A 21399-nucleotide genomic window follows, 5' to 3' on the forward strand; every position below is an offset into this window, starting at 1 on the left:
AAAGGACTCGCTGCAGCCTGCACTGAAATGGAAACGAATGCACTTAAAGTCAGTCTGAAGTAAATTTGCTGAAATATCCTGGCATTTGTAGTCGAGCACAAATTAAGTTACTGTTGCTTGGATTATGCTTTTAATGAGACGCCAAAATGCCACTGAGCCAAAGAGCTCTCAGCTCGGGCCAAGTACAAACAAACTACTCAGCTAAATATAGATCTACTTGTGTGTGTGAATGGTTGTGTGTTGTCTCAGTTTGTGTGTGTGTGTGACAGCCAATCAAAGTTCTAAAGTTCACATGATTGACTTGGGCCAACTCAAATTAAGAAAAAGACGCCAGGCCAAAAAAAAACTTTGATTATATTCGTTGGGCATGCTAGTTACTTAGTTTTAATCCTGCTTGGATATTTGCAGCACTTGTCGCCTGCTCGAACGGACTCAATTTCAAGCAGTGTTGTCTGCTCAAATGTCACAGCAAAATGGAAAACAAACAAACAACATATTTTGTTGGTGTTTTATTTTTGTTTCTGTTGCTTGGCTGACAGACTGCACTTTTAGCTGCTTTCAGTTGTTCTATGACAACACACACAAACACACACGAACACTCTCAAAGAGAGGAGAGTGTTACACGTACACACAATCAATCACAGTTAGTTGCTTGGCTGCTGGAGCGCGACATGTTGACAAGTAATTGGCAGGCTGCGAGAACATCAAGCATACGCAACATTGCACGCCCTCATGCACTATGCAAATATGTGTGTGTGTTACCTGTTACACTGGTTACAGCAAATATAAGCAGTATTTGGCAGATCCCAAAACCACAATTTTTATTTTTATAAGTTCTATGAACTTAAATTAAATAGTTCTTTCACATCACTTTAAATGTAACGATCAAGCTGCTGATCGCATTATCGATATCGATAACGTTCAATGTAGTCCTAATGTTACAGATGTAGGACAGTTTTACAACACTAGTGGCCTGTACTACATTCCTACTGTTATTAGATATTTGCTTCCACTGTATATGCTCCATTATAAGTCCCACGTTTCAGGCTCAAAATGTGGATGGCACACAAAAAGTACAAAGCCAATCAAGCGCAAGGAATGAGTGTAAAATCTGTGGGCACATCAAATGCCTTTAATGCCAGGCATGCCTCTCAGTTTGTTGCTGCTGCTGCTGCTGCTTTTACAGCAGCTGTTGCTGCTTACAGCTGCTGAGCGCCGTATACGTGAAGGCTCGAAATTGGGTCAGAAGGCGGGCGCAGATAGAAGAAAATACGGTCGGTCGGTCAGCGATATGCGTAGCAGCGAAAGCAAGCGTGTGTGTTGGGCTGGGATGGTACGTCACACAATGCAGCAGGCAGCGAGCAGCCCAAAAGCAGCAAGTGTGCCAGCTAAGCGCCATTGTTTCTCCTCCCCCTGCCCCATCCGCGACCCATCCCAAAATCTGTAGTATAATTTTTTGTGTGTAAAGCGGGGAGCGCGCGATAGCGCAGAAAACAAACAAAACAATTCGACGCGAATGTCGCGCGAACTGGCGGAGAGAGTAAGAGCGAGCGAGCGAGCAATAGAGAGAGTGAGCGCGGGAGAGCGCTCGTAACTAACACAGGAGAGCGAAAGCTTTTACGCTCTCTCTTAAAGTTCCGTTACAATTTTATTAGTTTTGTTGTTGGTGTTTTTTTTGCTGTCCTAACCTTCATCTTGAACTTCATGGTCAGAGGCGAGCTGATGGTGAGCGGGTGCCTGTGACGGGCTGCCCAAATGGCGCGGAGGCTACAATAAAAACAAATGCAACAGGAGGGTGTTCATTCATGAAAGCACACACCCAAACTGCGTAGGCATCTCTGCGTGTGCGTTTGTGTGTGTGTTGGTGTGCGACAGTGTGTGTTGGTGTGCGAGGAGGTGGTTGTGGAATTAATGTAATAGTGTTGCCTTCCATCAAAATAAATGATATGTGAAGTTGCACATTAAATAATGGAAAATAAACTAAAATTGTGAAAGGAGTGCTAAAATATAAAATCATTTTAGAGAGTCAATTTTAAATAATGTATAAAATGATAATAAAAAAAATGTATTTAAAACTATGTAAAAAGTACTTATAAAAGTTAAAATGATGTACATCAATTTAAATGAGAATTATAATCAAAGCGTTAGACAATCGTCTTAGGAATTTCGCTATTCAAATCTGAAATTGCTAACCGTTAAACTGAACTTGACGGTAAAGCTTGGCAAAGAGAAACAAACCAACAACAACTAATTTTGCGCTCTGACTTTCCAATAGCTACGCTCTTTCCGAGTCAAACTCATGCTCTCTCAGTGGCGCTCTCGCCTGACACAGACACACACACGCACACCAAGGCAGGTTCTTATCAAAGCAACAGCACAAGCTGGAAGCAGACAGGCAACAACCAGTCGGGAGTCGCTGGTAAGGATAACACGGGAGCAGCAACAGCGCGTAGCACACTTTATAAGGTGAAATACGAAACTGGAGCAATTCAGTTCGCAGTTGGCAGGCGTCGCAGAAGGTTGCACTTCAGCAAGCACGAAGAAGAAGACCTATAGCAGATGAATCAACAGCTCCAATAAGTTTACAGTGTAAGCAGCAGCAACGGCAAACAGATAACGGGACTCTGCTCAAGTTTGTCAATAAGCGACTAAAAGAGTGAAGCAGAAAAGTGCGCGTTGTGTGAAATAAAAAGGAAAATGTGAAACTAAAGTCGAAATTGAAATAAATTCAATTGCAGCAGCAGCGACGGAAAAAACAATTAAAAGCAAATTGCATGTGCAGCCAAATGGCCAAGAGCGAAGCTGGCCAAGTGGCCAATTGGTCAATGGTTCAACACATAAATGCAAACTGTTGCGCGGTCTCCAATTTAAATTCTATTCTATTTTTGTAATTTTTTTACTCTCCCCGCCATAAAACGTAAAAGTCATTTGGCAACTGTTGCATGGAGGACGCTCAAGGCGTCACAAGGGTGCAACATACCTATTGGTTTTAAGATCGCATCGCCATGCCACATTAAATATGCCTTTAAATGTGTTTTCCCTGCTGCTCTAGCTGCCAGCAAAAAATAAATAAAAAAGTAAAATAGAATCGAGGTCAAAAAAGTGCACAAAAAGAGAAAAAGAAAATGATTATGCTTGAATAAATATTATAACAAGGGAAATCCTTCGACACTTGAATGAAAAAAGAAAACTTTATTAATTTCAAGTGTAAAATAATTGCAGCTGGGGATTTCCACATTGACAGGTGAGTTCCTGCTAGTCCTTGGCCACATAATTCATTTCCCCAACTAGCTGACAAATTTATTATGTATTTTACTGCTTTATTAAACACATAAATGACAAGCGCTTTTTTCTCCATTTTTTCATTAATTATTGAAAATGCGTTGGTGTTCATAAATATGGATTAAATTGCTTTCATTATTCACAAAGCACTTATGCTGGTTGTATTTATCAGGATTTTCAATAATTATGGCTTGGTGTGGCATACAAAATTAAATGTCAATTAGTTTTTCAATTTTGTTATCAATTATTATATTTCTATTAGGCAATATGATAAATAATTTCTGGTACATTATTTGTAATTGCGACTAACAACATTGTTTATTAGTCATTTCAATTTACAAATTATTTATTTGGCAAATTGTTTGATATTCATTTTGATTGGTTCAATTTATTTTTGTTGCTTAGAAATGAATAAATCCAATTTTCTTTTATGTTTTATTATAAATATGCTTGTTTATAAGTGAATTATTACTGTCTGGCTTGACATTTGTAAAAGCTTTTTTAATTCAATTTGAATTTAAATTTGAAAAATAACTGTATTTCTCAATAGCATAAAATGTGTCAATAATCAAGAATTAATTCTCATTAATTTATATTTCTTTCTCTATCGTTAAGTCTTCAACTCAAATCAATTTTGTTTTCTTACTTTCTATAACTTAATTTGCATACTAAAGCAAACAAAGTTTTTACAACATATTCGTTGATGTTTTGTCTGTAAATATTTTTTGTTATTTTCGCACATTCCATTTGCCATTCATGTGGATCAACAAACGCAAAAATGGCCAAAATACGAATCTCGACGGCATATTTGTGCAAGCGATGAAAAGCAAATATCAATTGCTTATACGACTTATTCAGATAACAGATCAAATATATATATATACATATATATACGACTATAAATATACCAATGCCAAACTACGCACACGTGTCAAATGCGATTTGCTGTTGCCAACTTTTATGTGCGTCTGTGAATTTTTACAGCTGTTCTTCCCACAGATTGTTGCTCGGAGATACCAAAGCCGTCGGCGTTGCAAAGTGAGGTAGGAAGCAGGGGGGGACGATGTTGTGTAATAAACTGTGCCCAGCAATTAATGAAACGGCGTACTTCAATATGTCACCTTTTAGTGTGTTTGCTTTTTGTTGCGTAGTTGAGAGAAATACCCAAAACAAATGAAAAATCGAAAGTCATAACAGATACGTATCTCGAATCAAATTAACCAAACAGCTGACACACCTGGCGTATGCTTAATATGTGGAAATATCATAATACGTATACACCACGTGCTGTCTGCTCACACACACACACACACACACACACGCACACACAAACAATTAAGAAACAAAAGAAACAAAGCAACTCAAGAAGAGGTTGCAAGGACAGAAAACCATTTTAATTGCAAGGTTGGGTTGCGGACGGGCTTGCGGGGGGTTTTCCCCAAAGGCGCCCGCCACGCTTTCATGTCAACTTTTTGTTAATTAAATGAAGCACTTAACATCAGCAACATATTTTACCCCATTTTTCTTTTTCACTTTTTTTTTTTTGACTGCATAATTTTAGAGAGCTCCATTTTAATGACTGTCCAGCAGCGCTCCCGATAAGAAGCCGCCTTTCAATCCTACTCCCTTCCTCTTTTCCCCCCTTTTTTTTATTGTGTCCTTATCATAATTTTTTTTGTTTTACTTCCGTTTCCCTCGGGAACTTGTGTGTTTTATTGTTCGACCTGCTTTCGACCTGGCAAAGGGCTACTTCAAATGGCCAACTTCAAAGTGGACATTTCATTAAAACCACTTTCAAGTATCTTCGCGGTATGATCCTTGTTGTTTTTGTTCTTGATACAAGCAGTTTTCTAATTTGAGCTGAGATCATAAACAGCTACAAAAATAAGTAAAAGAGAACGAATGTTGTTTGTTGCTGCCAACTTTTCTACTCATAATTATTTTTATATTTATTTTTATTACATTTGTTTGTTGTGGCTTTTGCGGTCAGCTGCACCAACGACAGAAACACACAACCACAAACTAACACACACAAACACACCCAGACACACACACATATAACAACAGCTTGAAATAGTTTCCCTGTTAAAACTTTTTCCCTTAGGTGTTGAGGTCCCAAATAGTTGAAAGTTTTTGTATACAGCAATCTAATAAGGGCACAGAAGTAACATAAAAACAAGCAGAGAGTAAAAATTAGAAGCTTACTGAGGGTGTCAAGTGCTAATTACAGTCTTTTGACAACTAAATGCGAAATGAGCTGGTTTTTACGAATAACAAACTAAAATGGGAGCTGAGAATAATAAAGAGAAGGTAGAGTTAAGTTACATCAACTAATTCGTCATCTGCTCGCTTGTAATAAGTTTGATAAATGAGATTACCAACTAAAATTTGATTTATAATCAAGTAAAAATAAAAATAGAAACCACAGCGTCAAACCGAAGTGAATTTAGGTGTCGATTTCGATTCTGATACGTAAAGTATACAAATTCCGGTAGAGATTTCTGTATTTCGTAAAGCTTGTTTTCGGTATTCGGTTACGTACAGGTAACTTGATGTTTACCATTTCGACATTCCGATTCTGGTTCCGTTTCCGGTATGATTCCCTATAATAAAGAGAAAGACACATAATATATACGAGTATCTCTGCGTAATAGGAATAAGTTGGATTGCTAACTAAAATTAAATTTATTGCCAAACATAATTATAATAAGACATAAAACGAATAATGGCTTTATCAATTGCGAAGCAACAAAATTGGCCTTTGTAAGCGTAAAAGCTACTTTAGTGCTTAAACTAAGTGTATTCATTGGCCTAGTCCATTAGATGCCTATATCTAAATATATATAAATATAGATTTATATAAGATGTGGAAGCATTTCAGCCATAAGCTCCGGCATAATGAGATGAAATTGAATACACATTGGCAAGGATATCTCCTGCTGCTGCTGCTCCTGACAACAAATATTTCATATTTTATTATTTTTTGTATCTCCCGCTGCTGGGCAGCTGACCTGTATCACATGTCCCATGTTTTTTTTTCTTCATTTTTTTGTCGCCTGCTGTGCAAAATATTCGAGTAATGTGTCAGTGGCAGGGGTGGGGGTGTAGCGGAGGCATTAAATCAGAATTCGATATATGGCTGCCAGACAACAAACCAAAATAAAAAAATGGCTAACAAAATCGTGAATAACAAGCAGAAATTTACCAACAACCATAGAAATGGGCAATTAACCTTATCAAGCAACGAATTCCTCAACCAAAAATGCAGAAGACGAAAGAATTAAATAAAGTACGAGATGGAGACTGTAAAATAGAGAGAGAGAGAGAGAGAGAGAGAAGGGGGAAAATTGTCAAGAGCGACGTGTTTGTCGTCTACTTTGTCGTTAAGAGCTAAGGGCGAAATAAACCTACAAAATACAGGCGAGAAGCGACGCTTTGCCCAAATTTATGCCATTAGAGCAGACGGAATGCCAAAGCAAAAGGTGAAAGACGAGCGGGGAGAAGAGAGGGAAAAGCGGCAAGTCCAAAGCGGAGACAGGCAAATGGGAGTGAAGTGAAAGGGGAGGGAGGGGTTGAGGCCAAGTGAAAGGTTATGGGCAAAAAGCAAGAAGCAATTTCAAATATTTTCGTTACCTTACTCGTAGAAATTTTTACGTCTTTCTGATTACGGCAAACGCTTGCGTTTCCACTGCTGCTGCCATTCTGATACCCTCGATATAGACATGTGTGTTTAATGGGGCATGATGAGACAGCAGCTGGCAAACTGTCATATATTTACATATTTTAAAAGCTGTTAGCTTTTTATAAATACTTTGGAAGCAAGGGAAACTAAGTATCTGAGTATCTAATATGTGTATAAATATATACACCTCATTTGTAACTCATTAAAAGCTCCCTAGAGGGTATCTGCAAGTTAATTTCCGCATTTCTGCTTATTTATTTTTAATTGTTGTTGCTTTTGTACTTATTGTTGCGTAATTGTGCGCAAAAAACAGGCGACGAAATGGGTTATGTTCAGGTGGGCGTGTGGAGCAGGTGGGAGGGTATCTTGAGTCAAGCACATGCCTCGGCTTAGGGAGCAAACAATTGAAACAGCTAAGGGCATTCCATACTTGGTTGCGTTAAGTGTCTTTTTCTTCTTTGGAGCAATAAATGCGAGTGCGAAAGGCAGAAGCGAATCCTTACATAAAAGGCTCCACAGCAATTAAAATTCAGTAATCATAGCCGTACTCTTTTCTTTTCCGATGCCTTTCGGACCATGTCTAAGTAAGTTAACAACTGTAAGTTGTGTCTTGGGCAGGGGATGGGTAGAAGGGGTGGAGTGTGTACAATAAGCCAAGTAAAGTGCTAAGAATGCTTCTGCTTAGCTGCACAGAGCACAGAGCAACAAGCAACGACAATCAAAAAGTGCTCCAAACAATCAGCCAAAATGTATGCTATAGAAATGTGTTCCAATTGGGTGGGGCAATTGGGGGGAATGAGGTGCGTAGAATGTGTGGTATTTGATTGAAAATCAAATATATATATTTATTTTATGATTTTCGATTGTGTAGATGGGCAGGGATGAATTTTAACAAGCCTATTAAGTGTGTGTATGTGTAGATTTTGTGGGGATTGATTTGGGCTAGGATGTGTACAGTTCCTGTGAGTTACGGCATTTGAATACAAAATGTTTTAAAATATGCCTTGAAGGCAAAGCTAAAGAGTTGGTTTGTGTTTGAATTTGATAAATCAGATTTCAAGCGTTTGGGGAGTCCATTCAAGTGTATAAAATCATATACAGTTCAAGAACGGTGAGCCAACTATCTGAGAAAAGCAAGCAAATTTAATTAATATTCGATATTTCTTTTACTTTTGTTTCATATTTATTTTACACCATTTCAAAAACACAAAATAAATATTTATTCCAGTTTAATATGCAGAATTCCACTCAATAACTTAATTAAGCGTTGGCATTCTCCACCACCCCATCCTGATACAGTACAGGGTATTGAAAGGATCGAAAAAAATATATAAAAAAATATACGCTGCAGCTGCAACATAAATATTTCCTCTGGGGCAAAGTTGAAAGTCACAAAATGCACTTAAGGCAACTAGAAACTCTTACGTTTAAAATATGAACTTATTTGAATATGGCGCACAATTTGAACAGCTTATTTCTCCATTGGGCATTATAATAATTGCATTCAAAACTGAATAAAAGAGGTGAAAATTTGTCCAGTCAGCAGCAGAGGATTAATATTAAGTGAGGATTCGTCGGAAGTGCTTGATGCGCTGCGTTGCATGCAACATGCAAATTGCAGAGGCAGCTTTGGCTATTTTTAGAACATGGACGAATGCCATTGATTACTCTCTCTGTCTCTTAGATTCTGTCTTTCTCTCTCTCCCTCTCTCCCTCTCTTTCTCTCTCTCTCTCTCTCTCTCGCTCACGTACTCTGCTCTATCTATCACGAGTCTATAAATAGCTTTAGCTACTTGCAACTGTTGCTTGGAGTGTGCTGAAAGTATCTATAAATAGCAGTCGGGTTTTTCACTTTGACTCGCATAAAATCCAATAAGTGCCACCAAAGCATCCGCACAAATTGCGTAGTGCTTATTGTCCTTAACGTATTTACGAACTTATGTATGTGCTGGTTGCCATATTTGTAGTTACACTGCAAAAAACCGACCCTACTTGTTTATATATGTATTTGTAGAAAACACATTTAAATCAAACAATTGATCGTTCTTTTTCTGTTTGAAATACAAAAAATACAGTGAATAATAAAGCAATTAACTAAAGTATAAAACATAAATAAGAAATCAATTGAAAAAAAAACATTTCATATTACAACTTGGGAAACTTCAAACCCGTCGGGATTCGTCTTCAGTGTTTCAAACTTCACAGCTAACTAGCAGAAGGCTGGGCATCTCTCACTGAAAACGAATTCCGAAGGGACTCCAAATAAATTGAACTGTATATAAACAATAAAAAAAGCACTTGACCTGGAGCCAGCACAAATATACTTGTATTGGCCTTTTATTTATTTCAAATATAAATACAAAACCGAATTCAGCTCAAAAAATAGCTCTACAAATACATGAAAAATGTTGCCACTTTAGTGGTAAACTTATTTTAAAGTGTATGCAAGTAAAATCCATAGCTTGACAAGGCAGTTTTGTCTTGCTTTTATTTGAATCCTGCAGAAAATTCAATAGATAAATTAAAAATGCTTTCACTTGTATTCCAAAACAACCATTTTCTTGCAGTGTATTTGTGTATCTGTGCTGCATTGCGTGTATTGGTTAGCGTGTGATGTTTATCAGCTTGTCGTATGATTGATTTATAGACAGCGTTTATTATTAATGACCAACAAGTCAATTGAAAAGAAGCCGGGTCAAAACAGCTAATAGAGTAGTAGTGGTGGGTATATTTAATATTAATGCCATATGCAAGGCAACCACTATCAACCAACCACGCCCACACACACACTTCCCTTTCTCATGCGTAGTGGCTAATTGTGTTTCTCTGGGGATATTGCGCTCTGGTTAACATCGAGGAGAGGCTCATTAGTCGACAACAGCTGCTGTTCAAGTTCTGACCCAGCGGAAGCGGAAGCAAAGACAAAGTGCAAATTTCCCTTTTTTGTGTTTATTTCTTGCTAGTGTGTGTGTGTGTGTGTATGTGTGTGTGTGTCTATTTCCATGTGTGTGTGTGTTAAGTTACTTAAAGCCGCCCCTTCGGGCACACATCCTGCCCGATACGCTTGCCAAAAACTTTCTCTTCACACACGCAGAGTGAGAGAGATTTTTGCACACACACATATGTTTTGGCCTAAAGGTCCTTTGGCTAAACTTGCTAACTTGGCCGACTGCTGTTGCTGCTTTCTCTACTGCTTCTGCTAAGTTTTGTGCTCAGGTGCGTTTTCCAGCTAAGCGCAGCTGACTGTTTTATAGCTCAATCATAATTTTTCACACAGTTAATGTGCAAATGCGATGCTTGGCCAGACAGACAGACAGACTGCTTATGGGGTAGACCGGGTGGCCTGTCCCGGGGGCAGGCTCCTCTTTTGTCGCACGCCCACTTAAAATAACAACAAAAGCGACAGTAGACACGCACGTGTGTGTGTGTTGGAGTGTGTGTGTGTGTGTGTGTGACTGAGTGTGTGTAAAAAGTTCTTCAAGTGTTAAATGAGATAACGCAAACATTGTGTGTCGTTCAAAAGGTGGGCGTTTGCCTGGCATCTACTGACAGGCCTACACTTTTACAAAAAATCTGTTCTTAATTGGTTACTGCTATAAAATGTCTTTCCTTCTTTTTGAGAACAATTCTTTTCTATTCTATAATTCAGTATGTATAAATCAGATTTTGCGTGCGCAAAGTGTAAAGATTCCCGTAAAGATTTCGGTTTGCTTTCAATCGGTATCCGATTAAGATTAAGAAAGCATGTGCAACCCCGGAACGTATATATATTCGTGATTAGCTTACTAGCTTAGTTCATTTAGCCATTTAGGATCTCAGAGACTATAAGAACTAGAGACTTCAAATTGGGCATATAAGTTTTCGTATACCAGATTAAGCAGATCACATTTTATATTTAGTTTCCAATTCCCATTTTGAATTTCAATAGGTAAAAGGGTGATTCCGATTCCGTTCATGGTTTCGCATAGTATTATAAAAATTTCTGTTCTTTGGAGGATTCAATTCAATTTAGAAAATTATACAATAAGTATAAATCATTATTGCATTTACGCTCCTTCGTTAGCTTATCTAGCTTGTTCTACCCTCGCAATCGTCTGCATTTGATTTGTGTACAAAATTCTCTAAGTGTGGCGCAGCCTATCGGGTTGTGGGGGACGCCAGCAGAGAGACGCACACTCAGCTGTCAGGCTGTCAGTCTGGCCGTTGTTTGCGCAACTCACCGCCTGCTCAGCCTGCCCCTTTTTGCATAATAATTATTAAAAATAATGCACGCAAGTTCTTAAAAAGAGAAAGTGGAAGAAAGTAGCTTTATATATATATATTATTGCATGCTTTTTTGCTTGTTAGTTGGGCAACTTCTGTGGCTTGGTTCTAATTTATTGTTATGCTGACAATTTGATTGCGCTTCCAGTTGTGCTTCTGCTTCTGCTACTGCTTTTTGTGGAGTGCTCTTCACATTTGAGTATCTTCAAATATTTATCCGCATCCTTTTCAAAGTTTACTCAAAAATTTTCCAACTTAATTGAGTTTACAACAAGTGGCAACGCAGCTGTGGCAGCAGCTCAGCCAAAAGCAACATTAAAATATCTGCAAAATTTCAAAATTCTAAAGAGGAATTTTGCTATTAAATAGCCAAGGAATGTCTAATATATATATATGTATATATGTATGCTTCAACTAAGTATTTGACGACTATATATCTTACTTATCATTATGATGACTACAGCACTTAACAGACTCGAATTCTGAATTCTTAAGTGTTACTAAATTAACTTTATGAAATAGCTGTCAAGTTTCATATTTGAGGTTAATTGGGTGAAGATAATTGTGGCACATTATAATTTTTTGATGAATTGAGAGTTTACCAAATAATAATAATAATTAGAAAAGTAATTGTATATCGAATGATGATAATTAAATTAATTCAAATAAAGTATGATTTATTGTTTTATAACAGTTATGAGCAGAGTAATTGATATTTATAATAGGAACCGTTGAAATTCAACATTTTTTTTAGAACCAGTTACAGGAATCAATATTATTATTTATTTATTTAATATCGACTAAAAACAATCCATAGTTTTCACAGACTAATATGAGTTTAAGCTGAATTGAATAACAACTTTAAGGATATCGACTGCTTACATGACGACATTCCTATTTGCTTAATCGTATAAAATCTATCATATAATAATATTTGATAGTTTCCGTTGGGCTAACAACTTCAAGTTCTCTGCAACGGTTATTGGGTAAACATTTCTGGCCTGCCTTTGCTTTGTGTTGTTGCTTTTGCTGTTTGCCCACGCCAGCCAATATTTGCAAATAATATGTAAATACATATATATCTGTATATATTTATGTATATCGCATGTATGGAGAGGGTCGTCTGTCAACTTGTATTGAATATGACAAAAAGTGGCGAATGAAATGAAGATTGAAAACGAAGCGGACAAAATTGTTGTTGTCAACGCTTTGGCTGCTTATTAGTTTAAATTGTAAACAGGAAGCGCTGCGGCAACGGATATAAGGCTAGCAAGCAGACAGAGGTTGGAGCCGAGCAGGCTGTCACGCGACTTAAGGATAGCAAGGCGAAGGCACAGGCAAAAGAAAAAGCAGAAGCAGAAGGCGAAGGCGAAGGCGAACACGACAGGCAGCTTCAACTTGCCGCAGCGGCTGTCAGCGACAGCGATGGCAAAACTTTTAAGCAAAGTAGATGCAGGACGGAGGAGGGCGGATGGAGACGGAAGCGGCGCGACTGTTGCCTGCCTCTATTCGGGGCAAGTGTGGGGCAGGATTCGTCTTGGCTTTGAGAGCAGCGGACGCTAGTTGCAACTGTCAAGCATTTAGTTAACTCTTGGCGCTCTTCTTGCCATTGTCAGTCACTCAGTCAGACAGTCAGTTTACAGTTTAAGGCCATTGGCCAAGTTAAGTTCTACATGCAGCAAACAAATAGATATATCTTGACAGTTGCAAACAACTTTTGAAAAGGTCGCAACGCTTCAGCTAAAAAAGTATATTATTTATTTAGAAATTCTTGTCATTTTCAAAAAAAAACTTATTGCTGTTGAGCCGAAGCGCATTTCGATGCGGTATGGTAAAAGTTGTGATCTGGAAATTGGTTTGGAAATTGCAATCGGTTCCGTTTTGAATTTAAAGATATTTTGTAAATATTCAATTCCGGCTTAAACTTGAATCGGTAAAGTTGCGGTTTCCATTCCGATTTGGCAACTTGCAGCTGAAAAGCTGGCAAAGGAAATTAAATGTTTGGAGACTGCTTTAAAAATTTAAAAATACAAAACTTGTATTTGAGAAATGATAGACTTATGTTCTAGAAATGATGTCGATGCTCTAATTACGATGTTTAATTTCAGAACTTAACGGCTTCCATTCGGAGACTACATTAAAATTAAAAAAAAATCAAATTTTTAATACAGAATTGATTAACTTCATTTCTAGAAATTCTAAATAAGTTCTGTTTACTACGTCTACCTTTTTTTAGAGTGTTCATTTGAGTTATTCGCAAATAAACTGCAAATGCTGTCAGCAACAATGTCATTGCCAGACTTTTCAGCTGCCTTTTGTTCCTAACTCGTTCAGCCATTTGACTGCTTTTTGTTGTACAGCACACACTTGAATAAACATCATACACACTCAAACACACACTCACACACACACTCGCACACACATGCTTTTATCAGCTTGGAGACGGTACACACATTTCCACTTCTTTCGTAATTAAGTAAAAATAAACAAAACGCAAAAAATTAATTAAAAACAACCTTAAGCAGATTGCGGGCGGCGTCAAATCGCTTAATTATATTAACAAACAACAAATGTGCCTCCAAGTGCATGCTACGCTCACTGGGCGCCCACCTCCTCCCCCTGCTGCTGCTCCTCCATCTCCTCCAGCCTTAACCATTCTTGCTGTCTGCCAGATTCGGATACCTGTCTTGTTGTCTTGAAGTTAACCAAAGAAATTTCAGCTTGGCAGCTTTGAATCTTGCTCTCTTTGTCTACCTCTCTCTCACTCTCTCTCTCTCTATATATATATATTCCTGCTGTGGCAACTTGATGTTGCTGTTGCAACCTCCACGCCCATCCACACTCTAACTTCTTAGTCTTCTTTTTGGTAATTGATGTTGTTATTGCATGAAAATTAGCACACAACTCGGTTTCCTTTTTAGGTATATCGATCACGCTTATGCAGCCACACGTAACTGTCTAACCCGCCTGCTCCTTCCTCCCTTGAACTACTTCCATGTGCGTACGTGATTTATTCCTGCTGCCTTGGACAGCCCACGGGGAGCTGAAAGAAGTTCTTCTATTGCTTTTTCAAAAGATAACATACAAAAAATGGTTTTCTTTTTTTTTTTTGGGCAACAGGGAAAGCATAAAAAGTTGCTTTTGTCTGTTGACAAACAATGCGCATAATGCATGAGACCATGAGGTACCAACCCCCCTCCCACCCCCCTAGCACACAGCCCCTATCCCTCACTTAACAACGCCTCTGCATTCTGTGCGCATTTGAATGCCAGAAATGAAAAAAGTTTTATGTGTTATGTTGGAGTGTGTGTGTGTTCGAGTGTGTGTCGAGTGTGTGTGTGTGTGTGTCTGTGTGTGTGTGTGTTAGGGGGGTGTGTGTGTTTTGTGCAGAGCACTCGCACATGCTCCTGAATAATGGACAGCTTATTTGGGCATTAAGCTTCTTTCAATAACGGCGAACAACGACAACTTTGATTGGAAAACTCAGCAAATTGGGGGATGCAGTAGGAGTTAGGGGGTTGGTACCGGGTGAGGAGCGGGAAGTCGACTGGTCAGCATCTCATTTTCATTTTGTACAAGTTTTGTTGTTCTTTGCATTCTGCTTTCATTTTGCAAATCAATTACCAAACAATGCCAGCACAAATAAAAAATAAAATTACATCAAATATGCAAAAACAATTCAAGCAATGATTTTCATTGAGAATTACACGACTGAAAAATACTTATTATTCATAGAGCTTCCAATTGTTAGAAAATTGTAATCAAATTTGAATATAAAATCAATCATAAACAAAATTATGCCTAGAATGGAAATGGGTTTAGTTTTTTGTCCATGAAACAAAGCTTTTCTTTGTTAGGTATTTGTTTTCTTTATATTAGAATAAATGAAAATTAATGGAAAAATCAATACCATAGATGCTTATGCATACCTATATACCTTTTGCCTAATTAATTTCACAGGGTACAACTATGGCTACAATGCTCCATTGTGAATGTGCTAAACTGCAAGTCACGCACAGTGCGGCAACAATGCTAATACAAACAAGTGGCAACAAAAGCGGCAACAAAAACGCTCGCTTTAAGGGCCAACAAATTTACATGAACAAAATGGCCAAGTGTTTGAGACACAAAGAATTCTCTGATAACAAATAAAACACACACACAGACAACAAACTGGGAATAAGAGAAAGAAATACAAAAATTAGTGAAATATTGTTGTATTATTTAAGAGCTGCTTATAAGCACTAAATATGTATGCTAAGTGTTGGAAAAAGCACAAATAATCGAATTCATTGAAATTTGATGGATCGCTTGAACTTGCTGACATTGGCGGCAACTAAAATCTATTTGAGAACACGAAAAGACTTTCACTAGTCCAAAGAGAATGTAAAAAGAAAAGCAGACTGAGACCTTTTGTCTGCTTTCATTTAACATTCGCCCAAGGTCCCGCTATGTTGCCTCTCTCTCTCGCTCTCACTCTGTCTGACTTATCTGTCTGTCTGAATTCTATGTCTATCCTTTATTGCTCTCTTTGTCTGTCTGGGCAGCCATTTTGTTGTTGCCGCACAGCTCTAATTGAATTGCTTGCTATGTAAACGCCAACTCTCTGCCCAGCGCTCTGCTCTGCTCAGCTTTGCTCCTTGGGCAGAGCGCCCATAATCGAATTAGATAAGTTAATAACTTGATAAAAAGTTACAGCTTATTGTTGTTGTCTGTGTTGTGTCGTTAGTGTTGTTGCCCGTTGCCCGTTGCTCGTTGTCGTTGTCGTTACCGTTAGGCTCTCCAATTGTGTTTGCCTCTTGTCGCTGTCAATAAACGCCAAATGAAGTTGCCAGCTTGACATGCAAAATTGCGCGCAAAATAAAAACCTGTTAAAACGAAAAAAAGAGAGGAGCACCCATTGAAATTGACAGTTGACAAAACAAACATTAAATTTGCAACAAAAAAAAAGACAACATTTAAGAGAAAAGGTTGCGCCAGCCAGAAAAGGAAAACTTTTATGCAATTAGTTGTAGGCTTAAAATGTGTAGCTGTCTCTTTCCAACTGTATCCATGCATAAGCATATGTACAACACTCGCACACACACATGCACACATACAAATGCTCATTTATATGAAGAGAGACAACGGATAAGAGCGCAGAGCAGTTTGAGAGAGCGTGGGAGAGATCGTTGTATGCAATTAGTTGTAGTTTTTGCTTTCTTTTTTCAGCTGTGCCCATGCATAAACACACACACACATACAAATGCACATATATATAAGAGAGACAACCGATAAGAGCACAGAGCAGCTCAGATCTTGATCTGATTTATCTTATGGAGTTTTCATTTTATTTAATTACAACAAGACTTGTATTTCATATGTAATTATCTCTTTGTTACATTTGACTTCCACGCTTGTAAGCAAATAAGTCTAATTGGAAACTAAAGTTGATTTCATTTATACGAAAATGTCCAATAAGAATCTCTTGACTAGAGCATTCATGTTATATTTTTTCATATATAAAAATGTATCATTAACTTGGTTGAAAGGACATAAAAATTCATTTAGTTGTAGATTTTGATGGCCTTCTCGGATGATTCGCGCTTGCGCGTCTTATTAATATGATCGAGTCCAAAGAACGGCAACTGGCCCATTTCGATGCCCGACCAGTTGCGAAAGGCGACCAGATCGAACAGTGAATTGTCGCTGACATCGATGGTTAGATGTAAGGTGATGCAGACGACAAACTTGTAGTGCTCCCACTCTGTGTCGGGCACATTGAGGCGCCGCTGAATGCGTTGCTTGACTGCCCCATGCGGTTCCTTATGCCGCACCTTTATCAGAAACGGCACTCCAAATGCATTCCTCAGATCATTGGTGTAATGAGCCACTGGAATGAGCAGCTCATTCTCATCGAGTTGTGCCTCCTCATTGGGTATCTCCTCGATACGATAAATGGATATCCTTGCCGTCGATAAATCGACTCTAAGCCCATCTATCGGTTCGTAATTCTTGCAGATGGCAACAATCTTGTGATTGCTCACACGCAGCAGACGCAGCTTCTTCTGGCTGGAATCGGTAAATGTCAACACTTTCGCTGCCTTATCGAGCAGTTCCCTAACCGTATCATTTCTATTCGGATAGAGAACGAGTTTCTTTTCCTCCTTCAAATTGTTCGATACATAAATGCATTTGAACACATTTTTGTTGTCCAGCTCATGAATGCTCAACGATAGTTTCTGATAGAACAAATGCTTTTTCGAGCTTTCCTTTGGCTGCGTCCACAGATCATTGATAGTGCCCGTATACGTGTAGGGCACATCAACGCCGGGCATTTTCCAGTCATAGCTGATGCACTTGAAAAACTGCAGCTTGGTCGGATCAGTGTTGAGGTGGACAGCCACCGTTTGGGCCAACTGATCGTAGTTGCAGCGTGGTGAGAGTTCGAGCGTAAAATCCGGTTCATAGGGATTGGCTTTGTCGCTGAAACTGATCTCGATGCGCGAGACGACATCCATCAAATAATCCGCAACGGTGGGTAAATCCAATTTTGCATCCACATTTTCACGTTCAAATATCAAAATGGTGCCCTGCAACTGCTTCGGCGCCATATTGAGTAAATTTCCAATGGGCTCCTCAAGGTCGTGTATCTTCCAACCGGCATACTCATCAAAAACGGTCAACTTGGTGTTGGATGCGAAGCCAAGTTTTCGATTGATTTCCGGCACCAGTTCGCAGAGCCGACGATTCAAGGGTTGCTGTGTGCATCCAATGTAATTGAGATGCTGCCGGCGTGCATCGTAAAACTTGAGAAAGAGCAGCACGTCCAGCTGGGGATTGAATGGAGGCAGTCGCCCCGGGCAGTCGGCTTGGGCCAATTCAAGGAATATGCACCAGGGCTTTTGGACATCGTTGGGTATCTCGTTGAGGGTGCGCATCGCATACGCCTCGACGTCAATGTACATAAACTTTTGGTCCTTTGCTGCAATGCTGCACATGCCCCATAAGCGCATCCGATGCCGAGGCACTCCGAATGCGCTCGACAGCAGTTCAACGATATTGTCAACAGTTAGATTTCGTTGGAGTTTGAACGATTTGAAAGCTGTCATCGACTCCGTGTCGAAGAGTCGGAACTTTTGATGTGCTTCAAAATGCTCCTCGAGTATGATGTTGATTGTCAAATGGAGATGCGCCTCAATGTGCTGCTTGCGACACACCATATCAATGCGACGCTCCAAATCGAAACGCTCCAGCAGATCACTGGATATCTCACATTGGGGTATGTCTATTAGAATGCGATCCAGATGCGATTGTCGCATGTAGACAAGCATATAGGCATTTGTGGACTTGGAGTGAAATTTAATTTCATCATTGATGCCACCATAATTGTGTTCGATGGCCTCCTCCTTGCGACAAGTGGTCACGATCTCATCATCAAACTTGTACCAGCGTCCATCGGCCTTCGGATTGATGAAGACCACATAGTGACCGCCATGAATGTCGCCCGAATGCACCAGCACGGCATGGAGCACATAATCAGCTGGGGTCATCGCCTGCTTTGCCAGATAAGGATCTAGATTGATTTGTTCGTAGAACTCAAAGCGATCGTTATACTTTGTCGAAATATCTCTTTTGGCATCGTATTGGAAACGCATCAGATGCAAGTGCAGCACTGGTGGCAACGCTGTGAAGATGACACCTTTGCTCGCCTCCTGCAGTCCATGCACGCCAGCATCATATTTATTATCTCCCTCGAGTGCTTCGGATGCCACATAATACTGAAAGGATTCATAGATGTTCTTCATATCCTTGATGTTCAGCTGAATGTCGTAGAACGTCTCGTAACGTGTGCTATTAAAATCGATATTCTTGCATTTAATATACGACGACATTTCGCCTTCGAACAGGGCCGGAATGGTGCCCTCGAGGCAAGTGCCACGCATCTTCGACTCCAACTTCTCGAGGAAGACACGCAGAAATTCCTGAACATCCTGTTGCATCAACATATCAATGGTCTGCCAACCAAACGATTTTGTTAGTCGTTTCGTACCCACCGGTCGATCCGAGAACTGCATGCCATGAAAGACCCGCTGCAGCGTTAAACACATCGATTTATTAATATCATCCGCCTCGGTGGGAACACGATAGACGCACAAACGCAACGAATTCGTGAAATACAACATTTGCAATAGCGAATTTATGTAGCAGGTCGCACCCTGATTCCTCAGGCCCACATAGCCCGTATGCTTCTTAGAGTCCCAAGGGACGCCATGCGGTGCCTCTGCCACCAAATCCACCTCGAGCGTAATGCTGCCATTGTCCATAAAATGATTGTCAGGATTAAGCAGCTCGGACATGCTGATGAAGTTCATATAACCAAAATCGTTTGCCTTGGCGCAGAATATATGCTTGATGGGTCGCTTTCGAGCGGCTGGCGCATCTAATTTGTGGCACTTGAGACGCAGCTCGGCTTTGGCGTAGCACGACCAGCTGGATGAATTATTCTCACCATTGCACTGCAGAAAGAAGCCCAGATTCGAATCGTTTGGCTTGAGCAGTATTCGCCAGGGCAGCGTTCGCACATAGACCGGTGGAGACAATTGATCCCGCTTTATCTGCGCCACGTTCTTCAACGTCGCCGAGATTGTGGCCTCCGCACGGAATTCATCCTGATCCTCCGCCTTCTCCTTTTGCACAATATCGTCGCCGTCCATTGTTATAGCTGATTTAGCTGCTTGAATATTATTTTATTCAATATATTTGTCTTTTCTTTTTTTTTTTAGTTGTCACTGCTTTTTTTAGGTTAGATTTTTTTTGGTTAACAGCAAGTCGATGACAGCTCTGAAATGGTCAGTTATCTGTGTTGTTTGTGAATTTTTCACTCAGGAATAATCTGTGTTTTGTGTATATTTAATTGTTTTTTGAAAGTATTTTACCCATACAATTGTCGTTGTCGAATCGGTCGAATTACACCATATTATTTTATTATGGCGCGGCGTTCCTGCTGTTGGTGCACTCGGCTAGCGATGAGTTAAATAAGAATCGATAAATCGTAAATATTGCAAGCGTAAAGATCGAATCACAGGGTTGATTATTGACAATAGAATCGTTTTAAGTACTTTGGTATTTACAATTAGAATGAAACAATGCAATGATATTAAATATACCATTGATTGGATAAACAATGCTGTACGCTTCCAGTACTTGATTAAAAAATTATTGAAATCAGACGACAACATCAAATAGCTGTCAAAGGCATAATCAGATAAAGGATGAGTTCTTGTATGAAAAACTATTTTGTTTAAAACTAAACTTGTTCAATATGCGTGACCACGAATCATAGAGATCGGATTACTATATCATATGGCTCCCATAGGAAGACGAGAAACTTAATTTATCAAGTTATCCCGACCAAAACCCACCAGTTATGCTTTCAACTTTCAGACGAAAAATGGTTTGGAGGGGGCTGAGCTGAGCTGATGTCTCCCCTCGGAGGTCAGCATTCAATAACACGAGATTCCTCATGAATAATCAGTCCCGGACAAACAGCGAACACGTTAACGACGACAATCGCGTCTATGTTGCCGCCTTCAAGAGCAGGGCCCCACACATACCCTCTATTATATCCCCACGCAACCCACTCCTAGCCGGGCTAAGGTTCTTATTATTATATTATTATATTAGATGTAATGTAACCCCTTCTGAGCCTATAGCTCCACCATCAACACTTATTCTTGAAGTAATTCAAAAATCTTTGCGGAGCTGAGCATTCCATATCTTTCGATTTTACATGTTTGTAGAGGAGTTTACACCATCTTCAGTCTGCTGTGTGTGTCTTGAGAAATTTAAAAAGGTGGCTTCTTAGTGTACAGTCTAGACCTGTTCACAGACTGCTAAGTATTTGAAGTCTATTCTACCCCAAGGATATTGCTTTGCTTAAATCTTTTTTGATTAAAGCTGCCTCAGAGGCATTTGGCTTGTCTGGGAACTGGTGGCCCCTGTCGACGTGGATGCCTCGCTTTCTTTCTCAGCTGCTGCCTTATCCTATTAGTGGCCACCTCTTTGCCCCAATTCTTGCCAGCCTGCCCCCACCTCACCACAATGACTACGAAGTTACTTAAAAACAAATAAAAAAAAATTATAATAAAATACCAAAAATAGTATTGCTGTAGTCTACAGAGATTATTACG

At 39.4% G+C, this 21399-nt stretch overlaps 2 protein-coding genes across 2 annotated transcripts in view; one reads left to right on the top strand and one right to left on the bottom strand.

The window, feature by feature from the left end:
* The first annotated feature begins 3196 nt into the window (after positions 1 to 3196).
* LOC6556724 (BAI1-associated protein 3) overlaps positions 3197 to 21399 on the top strand; it is a 61259-nt gene continuing 43056 nt past the window's right edge. The window contains exon 1 of the mRNA XM_001983531.3: positions 3197 to 3244. The gene's annotated coding sequence lies outside the window, so the exon portion shown is untranslated. The remainder of the gene's footprint in view (positions 3245 to 21399) is intronic.
* On the bottom strand, positions 16619 to 19971 carry LOC6556676 (ubiquitin carboxyl-terminal hydrolase 7). Its single transcript, XM_001983532.2, has one exon. The coding sequence runs from the start codon at positions 19921 to 19923 to the stop codon at positions 16774 to 16776; it is 3150 nt and encodes a 1049-aa protein (XP_001983568.1). The 5' UTR covers positions 19924 to 19971; the 3' UTR covers positions 16619 to 16773.

Source organism: Drosophila grimshawi, unplaced genomic scaffold, assembly GCF_018153295.1.
Source record: "Drosophila grimshawi isolate 15287-2541.00 unplaced genomic scaffold, ASM1815329v1 contig_44, whole genome shotgun sequence".
NCBI lineage: Eukaryota > Metazoa > Arthropoda > Insecta > Diptera > Drosophilidae > Drosophila > Drosophila grimshawi.